The sequence below is a fragment of the Triticum dicoccoides genome, chromosome 1B (assembly GCF_002162155.2).
Source record: "Triticum dicoccoides isolate Atlit2015 ecotype Zavitan chromosome 1B, WEW_v2.0, whole genome shotgun sequence".
Classification (NCBI taxonomy): Eukaryota; Viridiplantae; Streptophyta; class Magnoliopsida; order Poales; family Poaceae; genus Triticum; species Triticum dicoccoides.
The window spans coordinates 351205080-351220048 of NC_041381.1; the positions used below are offsets into that span (position 1 = coordinate 351205080).

General features: G+C 49.5%; 1 protein-coding gene across 1 annotated transcript; it reads left to right on the forward strand.

Annotated features, from left to right (window-relative positions):
• Positions 1 to 8429: 8429 nt before the first annotated feature.
• LOC119334901 (CBS domain-containing protein CBSX5-like) lies at positions 8430 to 10791 on the forward strand. Its single transcript, XM_037607311.1, has 2 exons — positions 8430 to 8880; positions 9682 to 10791. The coding sequence occupies exons 1-2, from the start codon at positions 8558 to 8560 to the stop codon at positions 10478 to 10480; spliced, it is 1122 nt and encodes a 373-aa protein (XP_037463208.1). The 5' UTR covers positions 8430 to 8557; the 3' UTR covers positions 10481 to 10791.
• The last annotated feature ends 4178 nt before the right edge of the window (positions 10792 to 14969 follow it).

Consider the following 14969-nt stretch of genomic DNA (forward strand, 5'->3'; position numbering starts at 1 on the left):
CTTCCTCGGTCTCGAGCACCTCCATCCGGTCTCTCATTTTTCTGACCTTCCCCGTCTCGGCCTCTAGCTCGAGGTCCGACCAACCAACGCCAAATTCGACCCAGAAGCACCAACGGTGGCTGAGGGGAGTAGCAGGCAGCGACGATGACGAGCGAGGATGAGGGAGGGGCTGTGGGGAACGAAGCGTGCGCAACACCCCGGCAGCGGCATGGCGCCATGAACGGCGGCTTCCTCCCGACAGCGTGGTTGTAGGAGAGAGAGGAGGGAGGCAGAACAGCGGCGACTGCGGCTAATGAGGATGGAGGAGGGAGGCAGAACGACAACGGCGATGGCGGCGGCGGCTAACGAGGATGGAGGAGGGAGGAGCACAAGATGTGGGGCTTGGTGAGGCTAGGGTTTGTCTGATGGGGGTTGGTGCCTGGGGAGACGGGGGGATTGGGTGTGGAGCGCGTGGTGCGGATTGGGCAAAACTCCCTGCACGCGGAAACAGGCGACCCAGCCAACGAGCGTGCTGCGCGAGCCCACCCGTCATTGGACAATGAAAACTACCGTCGGGTGAAAATTAATTTTAACCGCCGTGAAGATCCGATGGCTCAGACGCGCTGGAATACAGATCCGACGGCCAACGAAGCTCCAAATCGGTGGAGCCTAGTGGGAGCGAGTTGGCTAGCCTCATTATTGGTTTAAATTTAGGCAAATTTATCATGTAAGCGGCTATAAGCATAGTATTATACTTGCTCTTAAGAAATACTCCTAGGTACAGTGAGCGGAGAGTAGGGCCAGTTATTTTTAAAATTTCCTTTAGAAAAATGAGGCAAAAGATTTATGGTTTTTATTGATTAGGAAGAAGAAAGTTGCCCGGTCAATTAAAAAAAATCCTAGAATACCATTTTTTTTGCGGGAAAATTTCTGATCTATTCATCTTCAATCATGGTAGTACAACGAATACCAGAAATAATAAAAATTACGTCCAGATCCATAGACCACCTAGCGACGACTACCAGCACTGAAGCAAGCCGAAGGCGCGCCGCCATCATCGCCCCTCCATCGCCGGAGTCGGGCACAACTTGTTGTAGTAGACAGTCGGGAAGTCGTCGTGCTAAGGCCCAGTAGGACCAGCGCACCAGAACAGCAACCGCCGCAGATGAAGAATAGCGTAGATCCGAAAGATACAATCCGAAGGCACGCGAACATAAACGAACAACGACGAAATCCGAGCAAATCCACCAAAGATAGATCCCCCGGAGACACACCTCCACACGCCCACCAACGGTGCTAGACGCGCCGCCGGAACGGGGACTAGGCGGGGAGACCTTTATTCCATCTTCAGGGAGCCGCCACCGTCTCGTCTTCCTGAGAAGGACACAAACCCTAGCAAAACTGAAAGAAACGACTAAAAACAGAGCCCTCCCGCCGGCCCTTGCCGAGATCCACCGTGCCCCCATGGCCCTAGGGCCATCGAAGAGGAGGCGGACCTGCGGCGGCGGCGGTGGAAGGCAGAAACCCTAACTTTTTTGTGGAGGAAGGAGGAGGTGGCCAGTTATACATGGAGCGTTGGGTGCTCGAGTGCAAGGTTCTAGAGAAGGAATATTCGAGAGAAGACGGGTGGTTCTTGCGGAGTTGCGGTGCTCTTCTCGTGCTCATTTGTCACTCGGTTGAGATTAGATTTTCAAACTTAAAGTTCAATTAATGGTTGATCACGATTTCTACAGTATCTTGGCGCGTACGGGTAGGTATGACACAGAATTTTGTGGGTATGTGAGTTTTTCCTTTCACACTCATCCGCTATGAGTATGTGTATAATCAGCTCGTGCGTCACCATTTTTGTCCACAAACGAGGTGATTAATCAGACTCATTCTAGGAGAGGCGATTAATTAAACTAGTACTATGATGGATCCTCTATGGCCCCTGTCTATCTCTATGTCTCGAACTGGAAATAGGTAACCAGCGCCCTAACAAAAACTGAAAATAAGTTTCTTTTGTTGAGATCAACTGGAAATAGGTTTCTGGTGCAACCACCTTCACGCACAAACATTGATATCGATGCGGCCTTTAAACATGCATGGGTGTCAGACAGGGATTGGGAAAAACATCAGTACCACAGTAATTGTATTCATAACAGCGTCTACACACGGACCTCCCAAACCCGCCTCATACGTGTGGGTGGTCTACCCGCTCACGTTTTTTGACCCAGGCGGATGTCTCAAACGAGCCTCAGACGTCCGGATTGACCGGCACCCCTATATTCAGCCCAAATATGAGACGGATATGGGGTGGTCCCGGGCACGCCCGGGGGCGTCCGCGTGACAAGTCCGGCCCATCACCATCCCACGGATGTTCCACAAAAAAAACCATCGACCTCGTTGGTCCGAAACCCTAGCTCACTCACTCTCCTCTCTCGCTCCGTCCTCTCTTCTTCCCTCATCGATTTTGATCGAATCCGGCGCAATGTCGAGCTCCGGCAGGCGCTCCGACGACGAGATGGATCCGGAGTATGAGCTTGCCCTCCGCATCGCCTTGGAGCGGTCCAAGGTGGAGACCGGGGCAGCTCCGGATCTGCAGCCTCGCTGCAGTCGCCACTTCCCCATCGATGCATCTCGGACGCTGGCGCTGGCCCCTCCCGGCCCATGGGCAACTTCGACAGGCGGCCATCGCGATCGGTGCCTCCCCTATGTCGTCCCCTCGCCCCGCCGGCTGCCGCTTCCCCACTCCGTCCCCTCGCCCCTCCGGCTGCTGCTCCCCCTCGTGGGCAGCGGTGGATGCTTATGCCTGCCCCGTGCGCCCGGACACGCATACCGGTGTAGGAGGCATGCGCCGCCCGTCGTGAGAGGCAGCGGGCAAGGGAGAGGGAGGCTGTGGAGAGCTATGTCCAATGCCAGTGTGGGTTACCAGCGGAGCCCAATGAGGACTAGCGGCTCCTCGCGTGGGTGTACCGCCAGTCGCTTACGACGGCGGAGACGAACGCTCGGTGGCTCCGCTGGAAGAATGCCAAGGCTCTTCGGCTTGCCATCGAGCAGTCCGAGCGAGAGGCGTTGGATAAGATGAAGGAGGCCGCTTGGCTGGCCAAGCTCAGGCGCCAGCAGGACCGGGTCGTCCAGTGCCTCAAGGGCCTCGTCATCATCGACTCCTCCGACGATGACGACCACGGCTCCTCCTCCGACGAATCAGATGATCATCCAGCAGCCGCCAACGGGTACAGCTACGCCGGCGACCAGAAGGGGAAAGGGCTATCCCGAAAGTAGTGAAGTTCATTTTTAATTTCAAGTTTTAGATGTAGTATAAAAATTGTCCTTCTTTTGTGTGAACCTTGGTGGATCTTTTGGTGAACTATTGTGAAATTTCTATGTCCGCAGCTGATCTATGTACTTTCATCGACACTGCATGATATTGTAACCTTCGCTCCCTCCGCAGCCGGCAAGCATGCACACGAGCTTGGCGCTGCCCCTCCCTCCTTGGGTCATGCCGTGCCCCACGCCGGATTCGGCCACATGGGCCTTCACCGTCCTTGCACGACACCAGATCCGGCAGGAATGCCCCGGCCAGCACGGTGTGGTGAGCGCATGGGGCTACAACGTCCACTGCCCCGTTGACCATGGGGCGGCGCGCGAGATGAAGAAGAAAAGGCCAGGGTCAGCACCAGAGCCAGGCACCGCCAGGAAGGTCACCACAGGGACTCATTGTTGCCGTTGCTCGAAAAGGGCGCTGCGACTGGGGCAGACGGGGTAGCGACCAGAGCAACATGGGTGGCCTAGGAAAGAAGAGCACGGGATACGACCTGGGAAAGAAGAGCGACGGAGGGTGACAACCGGAGTAGCAGGGGTGGCCTGCGGTTCCTGGACGATCTAGCTGTCACAGATACGACAGGACGTTGTGCACGTGCAGCGGCTCTGGTCATCGAGATCCAGATAGGGCTCACCTTTGTTGTCATCCTCCTTCTTCCACTACCTTCACCCGCAAATGAGGTCCACCGCCGCTCCAAGCCTCCATGGGCGGCGCCCCAAGCCAGCGAACAGAGCCCATGGACGCTGGGCTACATGTTTTATGTATGTCGGGGGCTAATTGCGTTTTCATTTTTGATTTATGAGTGTCTATGTAAAATTTTAGGGTCTAGTTTGTAATTTTGGATTAAATCCCATCTGACACAAACAGTTACGCCATGTAAGCAGAAAACGGGCCCGTCTATCATAAAACGCGCTCAACTAGTCAAATACGTCGATCAGTGGTTTTTGCAAAAAGATTACGCTAGACATGATGTCTTCTATAAAAACAATTGCAGAGTGGTGTTTTCGAATCGAAGCTGCAACCAGCGGGTGCTACCCCGCGTTCCTAGCCAGTACGACAGACTAACTTTAATAGAATGTTTGTAGTGTAGGTGTTCAGGAAACGAACAGAAGTGGCAAAACATAAAAACAGTTAGCAAAAAGTTGTGCGTAAGTGGGACCAATCACATGACCTCCCGTGAGTAAACAACGTCCCTGACCACTGTAGTTTTTCGATTTTTTGTGTAAAAATTGCAGTGGAATATTTAAACCTTTTTGAGTTTTCAAACTTTTTTGAAAAGAAGTGATTTTTGGAATACTAAACTATTTCTGAATTTTTGGACAAAAATTGAAAAAAGGATTCATTTCTAAAAAAATGAACTGATTTTGGAAAATGCAAACATTTTTCTAAGATTCTGAACATTTGTTGAAATTAGAAAAAGGAACCTTGAGTGAGTAAATTGGGCTAGCTCGTACTTCTGTCTATTACCCCCATCCATCATTATTAAGCTAGGTGTAATGAATGCGTCCGTTATTATTTTTGGGTCGTTCATGAAAAATGCTTGATTTAATCTCTTCAGCGGATCGTTATAGAGCACCAGCCAATGCATGCGATGGGTTTTCTTTCCTCCAATTAGTTCATTGTATGCGGGCCCAGTTATCCCACATGGCAGCCAAAATATAATATTTACGTGAAAACTGCTTCTTCACGCGGTCTCTGGCTATAGACGAATTTAATCTTCGCGCGAGGTTGTTTCTTGGTTGTAGAATTTTGGCCCCCGAGCCCTTTAAATCCAGACGGGAGGGTTTGTTTACTTATCAAATTAAACAACCGCTTCTTATTTTCTTATACCAAATTTCATCACTTTATATACGTTTGCAAGTTGTATGGAAAAACGATAAACCGCTCCAGGAATCGATAAAGGGTGAGGAGTGGGCCCTTATTATCCCCGGAGAAACAAACATACAATTATTTTGGTACAGATGAGTATGAAGGATTTAACTACCATTTCTTAAAAAGAAAAAAATTAACTCCCAATACTCTGGATGCTTTGTACGCGGGATTGTTGGTGAACATGAGATAGATGGTATATTATGAGACTATGAGAGTATGATATAACTTAATATATAATTGCAATCCGATAGTGTTTAACTTGGCCGTGTTGTAGGTTCATCGGCTGCACATTCACAACCTAGATTTTGGGTTAATACATATGATTATAAGTTCAAATATATTGGGAGTTCCCTTAGGGCAATGGAGTGTGTCAGTTAAAACTACTTAATGAGTTGATATGTTGTGCTTGCACATCCAACGTTTCCTGAATTTAAGTATATATCAATTTTCATCCCCGTTGCAACGCACAGGCATATGCGCTAGTATACTCTAATTGCTAAATGACAAGTAATTGGCTGTAGGAGTATAAAACTAGTGCTGTATACTAAACCACATGTAGTAGAAAAGGGGTCTCATGTGAAAAGAAGAAAGGTAAATGATTTCCCTTTTCTTTAAATCGGGCATAACCCCTTTTCATTAACCGAATAACGAAAATACAGAAGAAGAAAATAACAACATAACAATACAACTTTCCACGCCAGCAAGAATTTAAGGATGCTTGAAAAGAAAAAGTGAGTTCAACGCATCACCGAAAAACCCATCGGTGCTCGTCATCTAAACACTATGGGAGGAATACCGAGTGATACCAACCAACCATCATAGGGAGATAATTTTAAATGAGAGCTCACATCTTAGCTTGCCGCAGAATTAGCATGAGCTGCCGCACAGATCGTTACCATTCTGACAACATTCTCTGTGAGCATCCTCGCACCTCGCTCCATAGCCCCATGATCATCAGCCTTCGTAAGTCCCGCCTAGTAAATAAAAAACACACATGTGGAGAACATCACTTCAAAAGGTGATCTGGGTAGCTTAAATTCGAAGGTTGCGCGGTCGCGGCAATTGTGCGGACAAGATGAGACGGTGTTTTCAGAGTCAATTGAGTACAAAACACGCAGCATTGACCAGATCCAGATCAGACTACAAACGTTGTCTGTCTCAAAAGGAATGACGAGGTTAAAGGTAACCCGACAGATTAAAAAGGCGGCAGTGGCCAGTGCCAGTGAGTCACTGCCTAGCTGGAACAACAACCACATGCTCTCTTTTTATATACACCAGTTAATAATCACGCACATGGTTATAAAATAACGGCGCAAAGAGGCGGACCGGCGGCTGTGACACATGGTCTCGTGTTAGTCAAAAAAAGCACCCCGTGTATGACGCTGCACGCCAAGGTAGACCGTACCTGCGGTTCTACTCAGCTCGTAGCGAGATATGATCCTGCTCACTGATGATGGCGACACGAACGCCCGCACGTGTTCTTTGAACCTAACCAGTATCTTTTTCGTGGAAAGATTTTCGGAATGATCTTGTACAGGTAGTACTAAATGTTGTAATTTTTTATTTTACCAGTGGTCGTTTAGACTTTGAGCAAGGTTGAAGCTCTTGCTATTCTTGTGGATTTTGCTCTCCTCGACATTATTCTATAAGTGGAGTTTTTGTTGTGACTCCATAAAGAAAATAGACGTGTTTTTGTGCGAAGTAAAAATTGACGACATTTACACACAAACCTCTATATTGCCTTTTGTTGAATTTTCATTTTACTTATATTTCGGCATGCCATGAGCATTACACATGGCGTCATGTTTTCCAAAGAGGGACTGGAGATGGACCAACTTTGACGATGTAATTTATACCGCTAACTCTAAATAACGTATTGCATATCGTTGTCTCTAAGAATAGGCATCCGGATTTCTAGGTTAGCAAGCAAGTCTGAACAAAACGGGCATGCACAAAATGGTAGAGTCGACAACAGAATTGTGGCATATGATGTGGGGCAACCACATTGATATCACGTTCCGTTTTGCCAAGATAGGAGAAATAGGTACGGTCTCATAAATCAGATGAACCACCTCTTGGTGGAATTGTGGACTTTAATGATCATTCACACACCAAACTTCAAAATGAAATGATCAAATTTACATACATGACACACATTTATCTCATTCAATGGCACGTGCACATGATATTGTCATTGATCCAATTGGCGTTTGTGGGGTTGATGGTGTGTTCATGATCGTGTATATGTGGTGCTCCACATCGGTGAGATTATAGATTTGCATGTTCTTTGTAATCATCGTGTAAAAAAACTCTTGATCCAAAATCTCAAATTTCACATACAAACTATTCTGCGCATACTAGATCCAAAGCATGAGATTCACATACGTGTTGTGGATTAAAAAGAAAAGATGCTGCAGTGAATAGCATAAAGAAGTCAATGCTGTATGAATAGCATTGCTCAATACTACCTCCGTCACACAATATAAGAGGTTTATTACAAAAACGTCCTACATTATGGCTTACTGCCGACATCCCAAAAAACTGTTTTAGATGTGTTATCTAGACATATTTTAGTGTTAGGTATATTCGTATCAAGATAAATGTAAGACAAGCTTTTTGGCTTTTCGGGACGGATGACATTTTGAATAGTTTAATAAAGACTACATATAGACTAAAATGAGTGAACAAACATTTTAAAACATGTCTATATACACCGACTCCAAAAAAAAAGTCAGGACATCTCAAAAATAGGAACGGGAAAGTACTAAATACCGTATTGTTTAGAGGAGATCGTTATGTAGATCGGATCTGAACCAAAGATACTGTAAAAAAGCATCATATGACCCAAAGACAAACCCAGAAAATCTTGAACTTGTGCTCTTTTGACTCGGAGAAGCCCGGTAGATTCGCCGGCTACGGGAGCACTACTGCACTGCATATGTTCTGGAATCTGGGCAAGATGCACCACACTGCATATCTTCTGGAATCAAGCCCAGGTCTCCTCGGCTCGGCTCAAACTCAAGCTAGGTTCTACTAAATCGGAGCCGAGCCGAATACAGCTCATCCACACCATGACACCACCGCATAAACCACGGCTACAGTCAAACCAACCACGCGCAGCTCCGACCCTTATCACTTCCCGGTGGGCCCGACACACGCCCGACCCCACACGTCATACGCGCGCAGCTGCCGCAAGACGCGTACGGTCGTCCCCCGCTCCGCCAAAGCCTATATATACTCCCTCCCCACCCGCCTGCCGTGGTTGAAAATCCAGATCCCCCTCTCGCCTCTCGTCCTCCCCCCGGCCTCTCTCTCCTCGTCCTCCCGTCGGAAAAATTTCCCCTTCCCACACCGCGTGAGGGTTTCGTCCTCGAAACCGGCCCAGGGTCCGCCCGCGAGTGCATGGCAGTGAGCCTCCTGGCCAATGACGTGTCGGACCTCTGCATCGGCAAGCCGGCCGTGAGGTCGCTCCCGCTCTCCGCGGCCGCCGGCGACCTCGCCGCCACGGTCCGCAAGGGGCCCCGCGCCGCCGCCGCCGCCTGCATCGCCGTCGGCCCGGCGCGCGGCGCCGTGGTGGGACGCGCCGGCCTCGCCGACGTCCTCTGCCTCCTCTGCTCCTCCCCCGACGCGCTCGCGCGCCCCGCCGCCGCGCTCGACCGGCCCGTCTCCGCGCTCCTGCCCAAGGACGGCGCCGGCGAGGTCCGCCGCGTAGATCCCCGTTCCAGGTACTCCTTCAGCCCTTCCCCTCTTGTTGGCCCCGCTAGGTTAATTTACTGTAATTTCGTTATTTTTTCCGTTGAAACGTACGCTTCTTTGGTCTTTGCGGACACCTGTTCAAGATTGGAGTTTTGCTAAAGGTCTAGGTGGGGGCAAAGCAAAGATACAAGACGACGCGTTTCAAGTCAAGATCTAATTGAAAAGCTTTTGCGAGGGAAGATCATAATTTTGTTGGAAAAAATATGAGTAATATTTTGATGTTGGAGATATGCCATGTTCCTCTCCCCATTGGAGTAGTAAAATAAAAAAAGTTTCAGGAGGAACATATAGGTGCATAATCTGACGATTCTTATCGAATTACGTGGCGAATTTGGCATAGGATTGGAATATGCGTGGCGATTCGAACGAGTGGCTAGTACTAGTATCTGATAAAGAAAAAAGGGGGAAACTCGTGTCAAATCGTCCGACGCATCTGGGACGATCTTGTGGCGCCGATCCTCGTGTCTTCCTGTGCCGATGGCGACACTCCCCAATCCCCATGTCTCCTTGCGAGTAGTCGACAGGCTCGGTCGCTTCCACGGAGATTTTTCTTGCCCTACATGTGGTTCAGAAATTGTGCTTTCTGATCGAATCCTGAACAAAAAAACACAGCGTCTTTTTTAAGGATCTTTGATGTCCGTGGCATCGGAATATGCTTGCCTTTTTCTTTTTTGCGTTAGATCTGAGAAGTTTGTCTTGCCCTTCTCTAATAAATCATGAATTCGATTTTGTTCAGTTTTGCTGATGCATGTGACTGATCCTTCCTGCAGTGTCTTGGAAGCTCTTGATGAGATCTTGAGCGGCGCGCAGGTGCTCGCCGTCCCGCTGCGCTCGGGCGGCCGCAAGAAGCAGCTGGGCGGCGTCGCTGGCGTGACCGGCGACTTCTGCTGGCTCACGCAGGAGGACCTCGTCCGCTACTTCCTCAACTCCATTTCTCTCTTCTACCATGTCGCCGCCCGCTCCGTCTCCTCCCTCGGCCTCGTGCGCCCCGACTTCCTGTCGGTGCGGCCCGACGAGGCAGCCTTGTCCGCCGTCCCCCTCATCCGCCGGGCCATCGCCGCGGAGAACGCGGTCGCCGTGGTCAGCGCCGACGGCCACCTCGTCGGCGAGATCTCCACGGCGCACCTCGCTGCCTGCGACGAGACGGCAGCCGCGGCCATCGCCACGCTCTCGGCGGCCGACCTCATGGCATACATCGACTACTTCGGCTCGCCGCCGGAGCACATCCTGCGCGCCATCAAGACCGGGCTCAAGGCCAAGGGCCTTGACGCCATGCTTGAGCTGATGGAGGATGAGACGATGACGTCGTTCTCCCTCTCTTCCTCGTCGTCAGACGACGACACCGGCCGGCCGCACCTGAGGCGCCCGTCGTCGGGGAGCTTTGGGCGCCGGTCGACCGAGGAGCCCGTGGTGTGCAGCCCCGCGAGCTCGCTGGTGGCCGTCATGGTGCAGGCCCTCGCCCACCGCGTGAGCTACCTGTGGGTTCTCGACGAGGAGGACGACTGTCGTCTCGCCGGGATCGTCACGTTCGCCGACATCCTGAGGGTGTTCCGTGAGCAGCTGCAGTGAGGCGGAGATGAAAAAAGGGCTTGGAGTTTTTGCAGTGGACCTGAACTCCGGAGAGGATTTGCTGTTGGTAGAGCGCCGAGTTGCGCCTGCCTGGTTCGTTTCCTGTGAAATGTGATGAAGCTGAACTGTTTTCTAATTTGTTCTTTGTTGAGACATGTTCCCAGTTTGCTGTGTTATTTTTGTTTGCTTGGTGGTGATGAACCTGAAGACTTGCTTATGCTTCGATGATAATAAAGCAGCATCGTGCATAAGATGCTGTGGTACAATGCTGTTTCTCAGCTTATGATGACAACGTAGAGATTAGCCATCCATTTTTATTTGGTGCATTTTTTTGTTTTGTGAGATTCTACGTAGGAAAACAAACAGTACTAGCATTTTCTGAATCATGACTAAAACTTAGTATACTCCGATAAAGTGAACATCTGGACTGACACACTGGAGTGGCATCTATTTATTGCGACTGCTAGAATATCCCATAAGTGATGTTCATTGGATTTTTCAACTGTGGGCAAGTGTTCCTCTGATTAATGTCTCAATAACAAGATGATACAGTAATCACTAGACATAACCTTTAGAGGAGATAAACGAACGAAGAAACTGAGGAGATAACATCGAGGCTCTACCCAGTCCCAGTGCTTCACCAGTTCCTTCTCTACTGTATGTAGCCAAAAGGATTTGGCCTGCACTGTCCAGGTCCTTTGGTAAAATGGTAAACAGCCACGCACCGATTATGAATCTACTAGTGCTAAGTTCTGGATGTCCAACACTAAAGAAACATGCTGCTTTGCGTTCCATTAGCGCCGCTGGTTTGGAAAATCAGAAACCAAGCATCAAGCAGTCTTTAACACTTCTTGTCGGTTAGACAATGTATGGCGGTTAATCCTTATAGGCAACCGCGTTTGTGGTTTAACCAGACACCGCACTTTTGCTATGAAATATGGCAAATCTTTTGCCATTTGTTTCACTTTTTTTGTTATTCTCGCGCGCCTGTGGATTGTGTTCTCCACGTTTTTCAGGCCTGATGAGAAGTGGTGATGTTCTCTTTCTGTTTTTTTAATGTAGTATCCCCGCTGTGTGTTGAGTAAATAGGCAATTTTCGACTAATTTAATTCATAAGTAGATGACTAGTATGACATTGACAAAATTAACGACATACTGATACTGATCTAAACAAGCACGTACTACGCAAACAGTAGACAAATCTACACATGATGTTAGTACTGCTAATACAGAAATAATCAGGAGAGGGATAAACGCGTTATACCCTCCAGTAGGCCATGCAGAAGCCGCTGCGGCGGTGGCGGCAGCAGCAACGTCCTCGGCGGCCTTCTTGTCGGCCTCGGTCTTTTCGGCGGCGGCACGTTCGGCGGCGGTAGACATGGTGATGACGAAGACGACACAAACGTAGAGGAAGTAGTGGATCGGAGGCGATCAGTCGCATAGTCGCTCCCCAAAAACCTATTCCTCCTGCTAACTCATTCCCCTCTACTCGAGCCCCAACGCCCAAGCGCACTTCTTCTCCATCGAAGAGAGGTTTTTCCAAGATGTCCGGATCCGGATCAGGAGGCAAATGGATGGCCTCTACCGTCCGGGAGAAGGATATCAAGAGACTCCGAGAAGCCGGGTACCTGGCCAAGAAGATTGGCCACCGTCTCCCATCGGCGGGACAGGTCGTCCCTACTCCAGAGCCCGATGAGAGAGTCGTGTTGTTGGGGAACGTAGTAATTTCAAAAAATTTCCTATGCACACGCAAGATCATGGTGATGCATAGCAACGAGAGGGGAGAGTGTTGTCCACGTACCCTCGTAGACCGTAAGCGGAAGCGTTATGACAACGCGGTTGATGTAGTCGTACGTCTTCACGATCCGACCGATCCAAGCACCGAACGTACGGCACCTCCGAGTTCAGCACACGTTCAGCTCAATGACGATCCCCGGACTCCGATCCAGCAGGGTGTCGGGGATGAGTTCCGTCAGCACGACGGCGTGGTGACGATGATGATGTTCTACCGACGCAGGGCTTCGCCTAAGCACCGCTACAATATGACCGAGGTGGAATATGGTGGAGGGGGGCACCGCACACGGCTAAGGAACGATCACGAAGATCAACTTGTGTGTTATGGGGTGCCCCCTGCCCCCGTATATAAAGGAGCCAAGGGGGAGGGGCGGCCGGCCAAGGAGGGCACGCCAAGGAGGAGTCCTACTCCCACCGGGAGTAGGATTCCCCCCCCCCCTTCCAAGTAGTAGGAGTAGGAGTCAAGGAAAGGGGGAAGAGAAGAGAAGGAAGGAGGGGGCGCAGCCCCTCCCCCTAGTCCAATTCGGACTAGGCCTTGGGGGGCGCCCAGCCTCTCCTCTCTCTTTCCCCTAAAGACCAATAAGGCCCATATACTCCCCGGCAAATTCCCGTAACTCTCCGGTACTCCGAAAAATACCTGAATCACTCGGAACCTTTCCGAACTCCGAATATAGTCGTCCAATATATCGATCTTTACGTCTCGACCATTTCGAGACTCCTCATCATGTCCCCGATCTCATCCGGGATTCCGAATGTTGGGATTCGTAGTAATTTCAAAAAATTTCCTACGCGCACACAGGATCATGTGATGCATAGCAACGAGAGGAGAGTGTTGTCTACGTACCCAACGCAGACCGACTGCAGAAGCAATGACACGACGTAGAGGAAGTAGTCGTACGTCTTCACGATCCAACCGATCAAGCACCGAAACTACGGCACCTCCGAGTTCGAGCACACGTTCAGCTCGATGACGATCCCCGGACTCCGATCCAGCAAAGTGTCGGGGAAGAATTTCGTCAGCACGACGGCGTGGTGACGATCTTGATGAACTACAGCAGCAGGGCTTCGCCTAAACTCCGCTACAGTATTATCGAGGAATATGGTGGCAGGGGGCACCGCACACGGCTAAGGAATCGATCACGTGGATCAACTTGTGTCAACTTGTGTGTTTAGAGGTGCCCCTGCCTCCGTATATAAAGGAGCCAAGGGGGGAGGGTGCGCCGGCCAAGAGGGAGAGGCGCAGGAGGAGTCCTACTCCTACCGGGAGTAGGACTCCCCCCCCCCCAATCCTATTCCAACTAGGATTCCCAAGGGGGAAAGAGGGAGAAGGGTGGCCGGCCACCTCTCCTAGTCCTAATAGGACTAGGGGAAGGGGGGAGGCGCGCAGCCCTGGTGGGCAGCCCTTTCACCTTTCCACTAAGGCCCATGAAGGCCCATATTGTTCCCGGGGGGTTCCGGTAACCTCCCGGTAACCCGGTAAAATCCCGATTTCACCCGGAACACTTCCGATGTCCAAACATAGGCTTCCAATATATCAATCTTTACGTCTCGACCATTTCGAGACTCCTCGTCATGTCCGTGATCATATCCGGGACTCCGAACAACCTTCGGTACATCAAAATGCATAAACTCATAATATAACTGTCATCGTAACCTTAAGCGTGCGGACCCTACGGGTTCGAGAACAATGTAGACATGACCGAGACATGTCTCTGGTCAATAACCAATAGCGGGACCTGGATGCCCATATTGGTTCCTACATATTCTACGAAGATCTTTATCGGTCAGACCGCATAACAACATACGTTGTTCCCTTTGTCATCGGTATGTTACTTGCCCGAGATTCGATCGTCGGTATCCAATACCTAGTTCAATCTCGTTACCGGCAAGTCTCTTTACTCGTTCCGTAATACATCATATCACAACTAACATATTAGTTGTAATGCTTGCAAGGCTTATGTGATGTGTATTACCGAGAGGGCCCAGAGATACCTCTCCGACAATCGGAGTGACAAATCCTAATCTCGAAATACGCCAACCCAACATCGACCATTGGAGACACCTGTAGTACTCCTTTATAATCACCCATTTACGTTGTGACGTTTGGTAATACCCAAAGTGTTCCTCCGGCAAACGGGAGTTGCATAATCTCATAGTCATAGGAACATGTATAAGTCATGAAGAAAGCAATAGCAACATACTAAACGATCAGGTGCTAAGCTAATGGAATGGGTCATGTCAATCAGATCATTCTACTAATGATGTGACCTCGTTAATCAAATAACAACTCATTGTTCATGGTTAGGAAACATAACCATCCTTGATTAACGAGCTAGTCAAGTAGAGGCATACCAGTGACACTCTGTTTGTCTATGTATTCTCACATGTATTATGTTTCCGGTTAATACAATTCTAGCATGAATAATAAACATTTATCATGATATAAGGAAATAAATAATAACTTTATTATTGCCTCTAGGGCATATTTCCTTCAGTCTCCCACTTGCACTAGAGTCAATAATCTAGTTCACATCGCCATGTGATTTTAACAGCAATAGTTCACATCACCATGTGACCAACACCCAAAGGGTTTACTAGATTCAGTAATCTAGTTCACATCGCTATGTGATTAACACCCAAAGAGTACTAAGGTGTGATCATGTTTTGCTCGTGAGAGAAGCTTAGTCAACGGATC

Coding starts and splice junctions, on each gene's coding strand:
- LOC119334901 (XM_037607311.1), top strand. CDS start 8,558: ATGGCAGTGAGCCTCCTGGCCAATGACGTGTCGGACCTCTGCATCGGC. Junction 8,881..9,681: donor CGCGTAGATCCCCGTTCCAG/GTACTCCTTCAG, acceptor TCCTTCCTGCAG/TGTCTTGGAAGCTCTTGATG.